This window comes from Anomaloglossus baeobatrachus, chromosome 4 (assembly GCF_048569485.1).
Source record: "Anomaloglossus baeobatrachus isolate aAnoBae1 chromosome 4, aAnoBae1.hap1, whole genome shotgun sequence".
Taxonomy (NCBI): domain Eukaryota; kingdom Metazoa; phylum Chordata; class Amphibia; order Anura; family Aromobatidae; genus Anomaloglossus; species Anomaloglossus baeobatrachus.
Genome location: NC_134356.1, coordinates 520,101,750 through 520,114,691, shown reverse-complemented (window position 1 = coordinate 520,114,691; position 12,942 = coordinate 520,101,750). Strand labels below are relative to the sequence as shown.

At 45.3% G+C, this 12,942-nt stretch overlaps 1 protein-coding gene across 1 annotated transcript in view; it reads left to right on the top strand.

Moving 5' to 3' along the window:
* STRC (stereocilin) overlaps positions 1-12,942 on the top strand; it is a 140,597-nt gene that overhangs the window by 68,764 nt on the left and 58,891 nt on the right. The window contains exons 18-20 of the mRNA XM_075345883.1: positions 5,634-5,769; positions 7,644-7,843; positions 11,867-11,957. Of these exons, the coding sequence (XP_075201998.1) occupies positions 5,634-5,769; positions 7,644-7,843; positions 11,867-11,957 (427 nt within the window). The remainder of the gene's footprint in view (positions 1-5,633; positions 5,770-7,643; positions 7,844-11,866; positions 11,958-12,942) is intronic.

The window sequence follows — 12,942 nt, the reverse complement described above, 5'->3', positions numbered from 1 at the left end:
CAAGATACATTATACCACCAGTGCTGCGGGACCGCGATGGGTTCAAAAGTCGCACCTACCTTCGCAAACCTCTTCATGGGGATGTTTGAATTACTCTATATATTTAATTCTGAATTCTTCAAACATGTAATTATATACAAAAGGTACATTGATGACCTTTTCCTAATCTGGGACAACTCAGATGATAATATAAGTGCTTTTCTGGGACACTTAAGTAGGAACAATTGGGGTCTAACCTTTTCGCCTATCATTAAAAAGGACATGATCGATTTTCTTGATCTGACCATCATGCATGTTGAGGGGACAATTTACACAAAAACCTTCTTCAAAAAAGTTGACAGCAATGGCTACATTCATTTTTCCAGCAGCCATTATAATAAATGGCTCGGAAACGTCCCGAAAAACCAATTCCAAAGGATTCGTAGGAACTGCACACGGGATGATGACTTCCTCACACAGGCAAATATCTTGAAGGACAGATTCCTGGAGAAAGATTACCCATCTTCATTGATCAGACAAGCTTTTAATGTTAACAAAACTCTGACACAGACAGATCTGATTAAAAAGAAAAAAAGGTCTGAGAAATCTGAACAGACCTTTTCCTCGAATCTCTTGATTACATTCAGTAGAGATGGGGATCTGATCAAAGGCATCATATGCAAACACTGGAGGATCCTCTTGAATGATCCCTTCTTGAAAGATGCCATACCGGAGGTACCAGGGATCACCTACCGTAAGGCCTGCAGTCTGAAGAACATATTGACCCCCAGCAGATTGAGAAATGCTATGGGGGTAGGGACCATCAATAACACTGTAGGGGCATTTAAATGCCTAGCAAAAAATTGCCTATGCTGCAAGTCTATTCGACATCAAAGAGTTAATTTTAGTTCCTCAGCGGGGGGTGAGATTTTCCCCATTAGAACTCATCTAACATGTCAGTCAGATTTCGTCATATATCTGATTGAATGCAAATGCAATAAACAATACATAGGGAGAACGACGCAGGCACTGCACAAAAGATTGAACTCTCACAGACACAATATTAAGATAGGGTTTATGTTGCATGGTCTGTCCAGACATGTGACTGTATGCCACAAAGGGAAGTCTAATATTAACATCACTCCCATAGAGCAGATACCTCCCTTTGCCCACCATCGCACTGAAGTACTGAATAAAAAAGAGACCTACTGGATCTATAAACTGAATACCCTCAAACCCTTTGGGCTCAATGAGGTCACTGACCTTTTCCATTGAACCCTAAGGTTACTGTAGACCGGTCACTCTGTGCATGAACCAGTGTTTACATTTAGGAAAACTCATAGGCACTTAGGCAGTAATATCTCAACTCTTTTTTAGATCCTGGTTTTAGATCCCTGTCATACAGTTTTATATATTTGTGGCCACTACCATATGTGTCCCTTTGGTACAGTAGATTTTATGTTTTATACATATGTATGAGGATTTTATGCACTGTATATATATATATATATTTATCTATATATAAACCCTTCCTTTGTACAAATTTAATAATTTAATATTTTAACTTTTTAATTTTAATTTTTATTAGGCAGGTCATTTTTTTCGCAGATTTTAATACATGTACATATATTTCTTAATCACATGGGTTTATTCATATATGATCAATTTAACTAATATGAGTTAGTTCATTGGGCGGTATGTCCTTGATCCCCGGTTGTTTGGGGGGACTACTTGTCCAGTCTCTCCATTCGGAGGGTTTTTTCTTCAGATCTCAAGTTTTTTTTTCCTGAAGTTCAGTTGATAGGAAGACTCATATGTTATGATTAGAATGGGGCATGCGCACTAGGAATTTTCCCACGGTTTTGAACTCTTTTCACCTTGGCTTCCCCCTGAGAAACTCTCTATGAAGCACTAGCTATGTACCTTCCGGGTGAGCATGCGCACAGCACGTTTTCCCACGCTCTTGAACTTAGTTCACCCCATCACAGAGCTACATATTGTTCCTTTCAGTATTGATGCCAGGAACGCGATTTATTAGTCGCTACAGGACATATATTGGTCCATTCTTGACCGTAATGATTATATTGAATGATTTCTATCTTACATTATATATATATTTTTTTCCCCCTCCCTCTTTATTTAGTCAGTGACATTTTTCATTGGATTTTCCACATATATCAGTGGCACATGACTCTGATATAACTTTCACGTCTATAACAACAAATTGTTGGTTATAATCCCAGGTTCACTGTGCACGGGTAACACCTGGTTTTTTTATATATACCGATATTTTTGGACTGTTTCGCTAAAGTTCTAAAATTAGCATAGATTATTGTGTGTTATCAAACCGAACTTTTGGGGTGTTTCTTTTAGCTCCAATGGGGAATAGAATAATGGTATTATTTTGTTCCTTTTCCCTTGCGCACCTGCGAGTTCTCAGGGTGGAACCGCAGGTGGGGTGACTTCTCACTGTATCCAGCGATTTCTACTTTAACTTTTTGGTTGAATTCACTACGATATTACCAAATAATATAATTTCAATCCCCCCATTTTTTCTTTAAAAGGTGGTATATATATGTATAAAGTATATATATATATATTAAGAAAACACCCCCACTCCCTGTTTCTGCCTTTTTTTTCGTTTAAGGTGAATATTTACCCTGTATACGTTTGTTCTGAACAAATCAAATTATATATACACGTGGCACAGGGGGCTGAGTGTATGTATTTCCGGCCCCTGGATCATGGACTGCTTAACACTCGAATTTGGGTTCAAGGCAGTTCATGTAAGATACGGAATATCGGGAAGCTTATGTGTCTTGGTATTTAAAGAAATGTTTTTGGAAAACAAGGACTACACCTTCACATACATTTTTTTACACATTTTTACACAATTTTATTTTTGTTCAAATATCACTTTTAATCAGCACCACTAATATTCTGGGATTAAGAATTAGTTATTACAAAGGAATAAGTTGGAAAATTCTTGTATTACAATGTATGATGTCATGCTGTTTTAAATGTATAGATTCCCGCCGATTTTTTTCAAAAAAGGGGTGGACCGGGACTTCACCTCCAAGGTATTTAATGCTGTATAGGGCATCTTGCAGCAGATTTGATGTTCTTTGCCAGCTTGTCCTGATGAAGAGAGCTGAGTCTCTTGAAACGCGTTGACCTGACCTGTGCATGAAATAAAGAAACATTAATCTGAGATTTGATGTTCTTTGCCAGCTTGTCCTGATGAAGAGAGCTGAGTCTCTTGAAACGCGTTGACCTGACCTGTGCATGAAATAAAGAAACATTAATCTGAGATTTGATGTTCTTTGCCAGCTTGTCCTGATGAAGAGAGCTGAGTCTCTTGAAACGCGTTGACCTGACCTGTGCATGAAATAAAGAAACATTAATCTGACACTTCTGGATTATCGGTCATTGGCGCGGTGTTGAAACCCTTCTCTACCGTTCTCTGTTATCTGCCATTTGGGGACCACTGCCGTGACCTGGAGCTACATGCTTGCATAGGAGTTGTGACTTTCACAACCATCTTTGGTGAGTAGGTTTGCTCATCCTAGACCCCTTATATACCGGGGTAAGACCCTATTGCACTTCTCTTTCCACAGATTTCCTTATCCTGGCTGTTTATAAACGGCAGATCAGAATAAGGCTACATTCACACGACCGATCCATTTTTGTGGTCTGCAAAAAACAGTCCGTTTTTTTTCACTGGGGGGAATCCGTGTGGCATCCGTTTCCATTCCGTAGACGGTCCGTATGTTTGTCATCCGTGTGCCTTCCGTTTTTTTTGTGTACTGCAAAAAAACTGAAGGAGGGAAAATACATAAATTTACCCAGGATCCTTAGCTTCAACCTACATGAGGCGGTCACATGTTCACTCCAGTGCCATTTTCTACTGCTTTTCACAGCGTAGAGTGCTCTGGTGATTTTCTTGTGCTTGTACACTTCATATCAGTCTTTTCTGTCATTATAATGGCAGAAAGAAACATAATGTCACACTCTCCTGCATTTTGTAATTTTGCACCCTTTGGTGCCTTTCATGTGGCACTAAGGGGTGCTTAGCTTTGTATTTAGCCAAAAAAATGAAAAAAAAAAAATGACGTAGGGTTCCCCCTATTTTTGTAGCCAGCTAGGGTAAAGCAGACGGCTGCAGCCTGCAGACCACAGCTGGCAGCCTCACCTTGGCTGGTAATCCAAAACTGAGGGCACCCCACGCTGTTATTTTAAATTAAATAAATAATTTTAAAAAAAAACCACGTAGGGGTCCCCCCAAAATTGGATCACCAGCCAAGGTAAAGCAGACAGCTGGGGTCTGATATTCTCAGACTAGGGAGGTCCATGGTTATTGGACTCTCCCCAGCCTAAAAATAGCAGGCTGCAGCCGCCCCAGAAGTGGCGCATCCATTAGATGCGCCAATCCTGGTGCTTCGCCCCAGCTCATCCCGTGCCCTGGTGCGGTGGCAAACGGGGTAATATATGGGGTTAATACCAGATGTGTAATGTCACCTGGCACCAAGCCCTGGGGTTGGTGAGGTCAGGCGTCTATCAGATACCCGACATCACCAACCCAGACAGTAATAAAAAAAAATAGACGACAAACACATTTTTATTTGAAAAAACACTCCCCAATACATTCCCTTTTTAACCAATTTATTAGAAAGAAAAACAAATCCAGGTCTGGTGTAATCCAAGCGGTTGCCATGACGATCCACACTGTCCCAGTCAATGAAGAGCAGGATGTTACCCATTGGCTGGGAGAGCAGTGCAGTGACCTGAGCTAACATCAGTGGGTCAGCCCAGGTCACTGCAGGGGATGACAAGTGCTGCTGTCAGCGAGGTACATTACCTGCGCTAATCTCCTGCACTGCTGACAGCACCTGTCACTGAGTTCAATGACCGCCGCCTTCACAGCCAAGTATCGCGAGAGGCCCGTGACGTCACCGCTAGTCAGTCTCGGGTCGGAAGCGAGAGAAGGTGATGTGACAAGCGGCGGCCATGGAGGACAGTGACAGCGCTGAGGTCGGGACTTCATCACCGCAGGTAAGCCGAGCGGGACCATGTGTGCAGAGTGGCAGGAGGACGTCAGTGTCGTGGACTGCATGGCTGGAGACGTGTGTGTGTGTGTGTGTGAGTGTGTGTGTACATGCCGCGTGCAGGAGGGGGCGGAGTGAGCTGAGCGGGGAAGTGTGGGCTTCCTGCACGTAACTAGGATAAACATCGGGGTACTAACCAAAGTGCTTTTCTTGGATACCCGATGTTTATCTTGGTTACCAGCTTCTGGCAGGCTGCCAGCGATGGCTCCTGCACACTGTAGCTGTAAAAAGCCCTGCTTTTTGCTGCTAGAACCGTTCTCGAACGTATCTAGAACTATCGAGCTTTAGCAAAAAGCTCGAGTTCTAGTTCGATCTAGAACAGCCCCCAAAATCACTCGAGCCGCGAACTGGAGAACCTCGAACCGCGAACCGCGCTCAACTCTAGTGTGCAGTCCCATAGAGTTCTTACGCTGGAAAATCTCTAAAACAGGAGGGAAGCGGAACTTATATTCAATAATAAACAGATCTATTTCTTATCCAGTAAATGCCGTTGTGTGAGTTTAGAGTATTGTGAACTTACAAAATCACGATTCTCTTATTTTTCCCCAGAATTAAACTCATTGACAGACTTTCTAATGAATCGGTTAAACAATTCCTGGAACATGCTCATAAGTATCCAAAACGTTTTATGGAGCTTCCCTTTCACAAAAAGGCTACACTGGCTCAGAGAGCTCTTCACATTCTGGTAATGGGGTACTACACATGTTTTATGTGTATATTTCTTTACACAATTCTATATACTTCAATGTTTTATTATTGCATTTATGATCTGAAAATTAGCAATAAAAGGATGTAGAATGTATCAAAGAAAGTTTTAGACTTAAAGGGTTGAAGTGGAGACACTTCCCATGGTAAGATAAGGCTAAACATACACATAAGACTAATGGCCCCTATACACACGAGATGGTTTCTGCCAAATGATGCTTTGGACAATCCTTTGGCTGACAGCTATCTTGGCTGTTACTCCAATACGCAAAAGCATTCATTTGGCTGAGCAATACTGTGTCCTTTAATAGAAATCCACCAATAGACATTTCTGCTGGCGTCTTATCTTTGGAAGCATAAAATGAAATTGCACATATCCAATTGACATCTCACCCGACAACCAGTTGACGTCTTCCCTATACACATTAAACTGTAGGCTAATTCTTTCTATATCAGCGAGTGCAGTTGACCTTAGTCTAATGTGCATTAGGGGCTTACCGTTGGTCAATTCCGACAATTTTGGTTGGGCAGATTGAATATCTTAATGTATCTTAGCAGCTTGGCCAATATTCATTTAACCTATGATGGTAATAAAAGAACTCAGGTACAATCCAGCTCAATGGCTAAAATCTTCAACTTTATTGGTCCAATGTTAAAAGATCATTATAACCTTATATTGTCCATAAGCAGAAACATCAACGCGTTTCTGGTGCACGCTACATGTTTACTCACATCTTGAGAAAGGTATAGAGCGCACCAGAAATCGTGATGTTTCTGTTTATGGACAATACATGAGAGAAATGATCTTTTAACACTAGACCAATAAAGGTGTAGATTTTTTTACTTGTGCAGGATCCCCTTTCCTATTATTTTAGGGTTTGTTATCGTCCCTTACACTAATGCTGTTCCGTCATCAGGTGACCTGGCTTTCTCCGTTTTCTAACAAAAAAAAGAAAAAGAATTGGGCATGTTGAATTTTAATATGCGTGATCATTTGTTCTCAAGGTACATAAGTCACTGCTATAGGTATCCGGCAGCTGCTTATTGCCATCCTACTATTGAGAACACTGAGCATGCATACATATGGGGGAGGCTGGGAGGAATCGCTGCATTAGACTAAAGGCCCATTTACACAGAATGATATCGCTAACGATATGTAGTCAGGGTCACGGGATTCGTGACGCACATCCAGCGTCATTAGCGATGTCGTTGCATGTAACAGCTCCGAGTTACGATCAAAAATACTCACCTAATCGTTGATCGTTGACATGTCGTTCATTTTCAAAATCTCATTGGTCGTTGTGGACGCAGGTTGTTCGTCGTTCCTAAGGCAGCACACATTGCTACATGTGACACCCCGGGAACGACGAACAACAGCTTACCTGCGTCCTCCGGCAACGAGGTGGGCGTGTTGTTAATGCGGCTGCTCTCCGCCCCTCCACTTCTATTGGTCTGCCGCTGTGTGACGTCGCTGTGATGATGCACGAATCTCCCCTTTAACAAAGAGGTTGTTCGCCGCCCACAGCGACGTCGCTAGGAAGGTATGTGTGACGCGTGTTAGCGATATTGTACGTCATGGCCAGAGATTTGCCCGTGACGCACAAACGACGGGGGCGGGTTTGCTTGCAAGCGATATCGCTAGCGATATCATAGCGTGTAAATGGGCCTTAAGAGTCTGAATATGCAAAACATTTGTTGCTATTTTGCTAATAAAATAATCTATGGAGTTCTGATCTTCAAATGTTTGATACTGTTTGAATTCTGCCTTATAGATAATCCAACAACTAAAATCACAAAATAATGAAAAACTTGTGCAGCTTGAGTAAATTAATGATTAAAAAAATGTTGTTCTAGCATGTCCCAATATCTGGAGAGATAACTGCACAAGACTTGGATCTCTTGGGCCCTTTAGTTGGGTTTATCGGAGAAGACGATATTTCCCGAATCAATAGGAAACATTTACTATTCTACTTAGAAGAGCTGAAGACGTACTGCCTGTCTGAGGAATTCAGTGGAAAGCTTGGACGGATTTTAACAGAAGATGATCTGTTGGGGTATTTACACTTTGCCTTTGTTACCACATCACTTATTCCTGTGACCCCAAATCTTTGATTGGAATGAAGCAAAACTTGTTTTATGTAAACTCAGCCTTAATTGTGTATCTCATCAGTGCAATAGCCAAAGTTGCACTACTGTCACAGTTTCAGGGGGGTTTTTGATTTTGGAAAACCCGTCTTCTGGCTGCCGTTTGTTTAAAAACAAAAAACAACTATTCCTTACTCACCCTCCCCAGGTCCAGTGCTGAGTCTTCACCGTTGCTACCATTGATTGCTATTAAAAAAAGAAACCCCAAGATGAAAATATTAACCTTGCTGTAACTAAATAACAGCAATGGTGCATATAAATAAACATAGGGTACTTCGTAAACACTATTTTTGATCAAAAAAGCATAAAGCCATCCCAATGCGACAAGGTGTACCCAAATCAGGACCGTACATAACACTCTAGAGTGTTAAAACCTAACAATGTGTCAGAATATACCTCAATCTGAATAAGTGCAGAGAGTGACTGCGTCCCAACTATGGACACACAGCCATGGTAAGCACTATAGATGAAATACCCAGCTCACTGAAAAGGGAGCCACACCCTATTTGTACTGAGTAAGGCCTCTTTCACATGTCCGTGAAAATTACGCATGTTTTCCATGGACGTGTAAAAGGTACTTGTCGCCCTCCGTGTGCTGTGATTTTGACAATGTTCTCTGTGTGCTATCCGTAATAACAAACGAAGAGCAGGAACTTTCTGCTCACCTATCCCGGTTGCTGCAGTCCGTGGTGCTGATGTCTTCTGCTCTGCGGTCTCCAGCCCTGCTGACTCCCCGCTGTTGCTGCTGCTTCTGGCCCGAACTGCAGTGAATTAGTGATGAGCATAATGAGCGGGGGTCGGAAGTGTCGCGGGCGGAGGAGGGGACGCTGCGCTCACCCACTGCTTGGGTCCGGCTGCTGCTGCTGCTCGGTGGTGGCTCTACAACGGTTGTGGTGAGATTGGTGACACCACCACTGCTCTGGACGGGGATCCTGGGAGCGATGACAGGGAGCAGCTGATGTTGGTTCTTCCCTCCGTGGGTAGGGGGTTGGTTGTCCCGGGGCCCGGTGAGGGAGGTAGGGATGTACGGCAGGCGGGTTATGGGGCCTGGTGAGGTGCAGGGTCGCGGGGGCAGCGCTGTGCCGCACGGCACGGTGGTACTCACTCAGCCAATGACGAATGCAAAGTCTCCGGTAAAATAAACGGCTGGATGGACGGGTCCCACAGACGGCTGCGGTGTTTTTCCCCTGACCCCAGGTTGGTAGTGTAAGTCATTTCCTTCACCTTTGTGTACGCTCCTCCTGCACTCCGGTTTCCAGCTGGCTCCCCGGTTCGGTACCGGACGGGCCACTACCCTGTCCCGGCTACCTCCGGTTCCACCAAGACTGTCTTCCCGGCTCCTGCAGATGGCCACTACCGTCTGCCTCACTGGCTACACGAGGGACCTAGGCTCCAACCTAGGCCCCAGTCTGCGTCTGCCTCTCTGCAGACCTCCTCTCTCTTCCTCTGCCTGGCCTTGTCTGAGCTGGTTTTTGCCTCAGGCCAGCTAGACTCCTCGGTGGGCGTGCCCATCTGGTGTGTCTGTCTGAACCCGAGGGAAGAAATCAGGTCTCACTGGGGATGACTGCTGTGAACTGCTGGGGGTGGGGGATGTGTGTGTGTAGTTACCTGTGGCCCCTGGCTTGTCCAGGGCGCCACAGAAGCAAGTGACAGCAGCGGCAGAGACAGCAGTGCTGGAGAAGTTGAGTATAGAAATTCATTTTATTTCACAGAAACGTGTTTTTCTCTGGTACGTGTCACACTGATGTCACACGGAGTACATCCATGTGATCCGTGTGACACCTGTGCTGCCGGAGAAAAACAGACATGTCTACATGTGGAGCACATAGACACACGTATGCTCCACACGGACACAGGGTCCATGTGAAAACACGCACGTGTGGGCAGACCCATTGATTTTAATGGGTCGACGTGTGCCCGTGTCTCTGGTACGGATTTCACACAACACGGATGTGTAAAGGGGGCCTAAAAGAGACTACGAAAAAATGAAAAACTGAGCCGAAGCATGAGTTGGTATACATGCATATAAACGCAAGTTCACACTGGCCATAAGCAAAGAAAACCCCTATAAGAACATAAGATGGATGTGTAGCGCCCCTGCGGTTTACTGGTGCCGCTACAAATAGACCTCCAGTAGTGGCAAGCTGAATTCCTATCACCTGTGACACATCAAGAACACCCACACCACACCATTACACACCACTAGAGGGCACTGACAGAGACACAGGATCAGCAGGGTTGGTCTCTTAAAGTATAAATCCAGCCCCCCTGTAATTAGGACCCTGGGGAGTGCGGAGGGTGTGAGTAGGTGGGGTCAGCATGTAGGCGGTGTGTAAAGATGGCGAGGAGAGGAGTCGGAGAGAGGAGCGGAGAGAGCAGCTGTTGCATGCAGAGCAGCAGAGGAATGGAGAGATAAAGGGAAGTGTGGAGAGGCTGAAGCCACATGGAGCCTGGATACAAGCCTAGTACTAACAGAAGGAGGAGTGCCCAGTTAGAGTGGAGGTGATCCAGACTCGGGGACAGAGGGATCCCTTGGAAGCAGGACCCAGGGCTCAACACGGAACTTGGCACGCAGTGGGGAGCAAACCCCCAGGACAAGGTACAGATTCAGGTCGAATTGTCGAGTTTTGCACGGCCGGTGGGATTCAGAGCCCACGGTCGACCCCAAGAGTCTGAGGCATAGGCAGCAGGCACAGAGAGGGCCCCGGTCGAACCTGTTAAATTAGCTCAAGCTGCTCAGCGACAGGACCAGAGAAACCCCAGTTCTCCAACGGCTCCACGCCAGGGAGGACAACAAACCCCAGGAGTGCCAGGGAGAGTGTGGCCAGGTTCACAGTAAAAGTGGTGGCACACAGCAACCAGAGCAGCCAGCACATCCAGAGGCAGCCTTTTCCAGTTGCACCAGTAAAAGACTTGCACTGTGTTACTTGTGTGGATCTCAGTTATTGCCCAGCACCTCTACCTCATCTGTAGGACATTGCATCATTTATTTCCTTTCCTTTTTCTTTTGTTCCACCGAGCCTCCCCCAGGGCACAGAGACCCAGATCCAAGCGGCTCGGGCCAAACTGTTCTGGGACACCAAAGCTCGGGGGAGCTCGTGTAGTCGGACTATCCCCTTTAAATTAACCCCTTTTAATTGCGCACCATGGGGCCACGGAAACAGGCCAGGCCACAACTGCACAACCACTGGCTCGGCGACGGGTTCACAGGGAACGGATCGAGCTACTCCAATCCCTCGGGTCCCGTGCGGGTGTCACAGATGTATACCCTGCTGTAACTAAATGAAAGCATAATGCAAATAAATAAACATAGTACACTTAGTAAACACTATTTTTGATTTAAAAAAGAGTAAAGCCATCCCACCGCGACGAGATGTACCCAAATCGGGACAGTACATAACACTCTCTAGTATTAAAACCTCACCATGTGTCAGCAGACATCAATCTGAATAAGGGCAGAGAGTGACTGGGTCCCGATTATGGACACACAGTAGTCTCTATCCCGACTTTTATTTAGTTACAGCATATTAACTTCATCTTGGGTGCCGGAGATGCAGCACTTGACCTGATAAGGCTGAGTTAAGGGCTTTAGTTTTTTTTTAAATAAACTGAAGCCAGGGGACAGGGGTTTTCTGGAAAACTCCTTTAAGGTAATCAGTATGTTATAGAGAATTCCTGGCTGGTTGACCATATAGTGATATACAACATATAGCACATAATCACAGATATTGAATTTCAATAGGTACTCATTACTCAACAGCTTACCCCAGTTTCCATTGATACACGGCTAGATGTAGTTCAATATATTTCAATATCCACTGATATTATGACATTGCTCAGTGTTGTGTAATTACGTAATAATTTGTTGTAGGTACATTTGATATACCATATATATGTACCATTATAATACTATGGTTATTACTACCTTTCAGGAACCCAGCTCATTGGTCACATACACATATACAACTACTGGGAAGATTGATCTTCTATTTAACGCCAGAAAGCATTCATTTTGTACGCAAGGTAATAGCATGAGATTGTCATAGCTGTGTGTCTTTTTTACTATTTCTAGTGTTGGGCGGACCCAGACTGTAAACGTCCGGATCCGCGCGGTTTCAGCGCTATCCCCGGGCTGGACCCGGGCGCGGGATTCTGGGTGCACGATCCGGAATTGGCAATTAATAAAAATGAAAATAACAATAAATAAATGAGCGTTTCATACTTACCGAGACTCAGTGTCATGGCGGCACACTGCTTCCTGTCGCACTTTCACTTCCTCTGCTGTGCACGCAATCACACAGTTTTACGTGTTTTCCCCGCCCACCGGCCGTTCTCTCAGCTGTGATTGGTTGTAGGCTGACGCGCCCCCCAGCCTGTGACTGTGTCGCCCTGGGCAAGCCAGGGGACACAGGTCACACACCACCACACCCTACATCCCAGGTTGGAACACCAAAGCTAACCAACAATCCTTGTTGCCTTCCTCCAGAGGCTGATGATTCACACCAGGGGGTGGGCCAGGCGGTTGGCTCCGCCCACCGAGGAGTTCACAGCTCTGGAGGCGGGAGAAACCAGGCAGTTAGAGCTCAGGGAGAGCTTGAGTAAACAGCTAAGATGAGTTAAGGAAGTGAAAGTGAAGGAAGAAAAGTGGTAAAGGAGGAAAGCAAGAGTGGTGACAGAACAGAAAGAGTGTGCAAAAGCCTGAAGTAGTCCGGTTGTGTGCAGGACAGGTCAGCAAGGTCAGCAACGGCGGTGACTGTCTGGAGGGGGACCGTTTGGAAGTTCCTGGAAGGACCCCGGAGGCTGTGTGCCCGGCGGTCTGGAGCAGTGTTCCGAAGGACAGTCAGCACCAGGGCAGGGGCCTCTCGGACCCCGGCAAGGCTTGGAGTCACCAGAATTTGCCAAATCCGTCAGTGAAGGGGACGTAGATCCCCCAACAACCAAGTCCCGATTGAAGGCAACAGCCCAGCCAGTGTAAGAGAGACACCGCCACCGCCAAGGCACCAGTTTC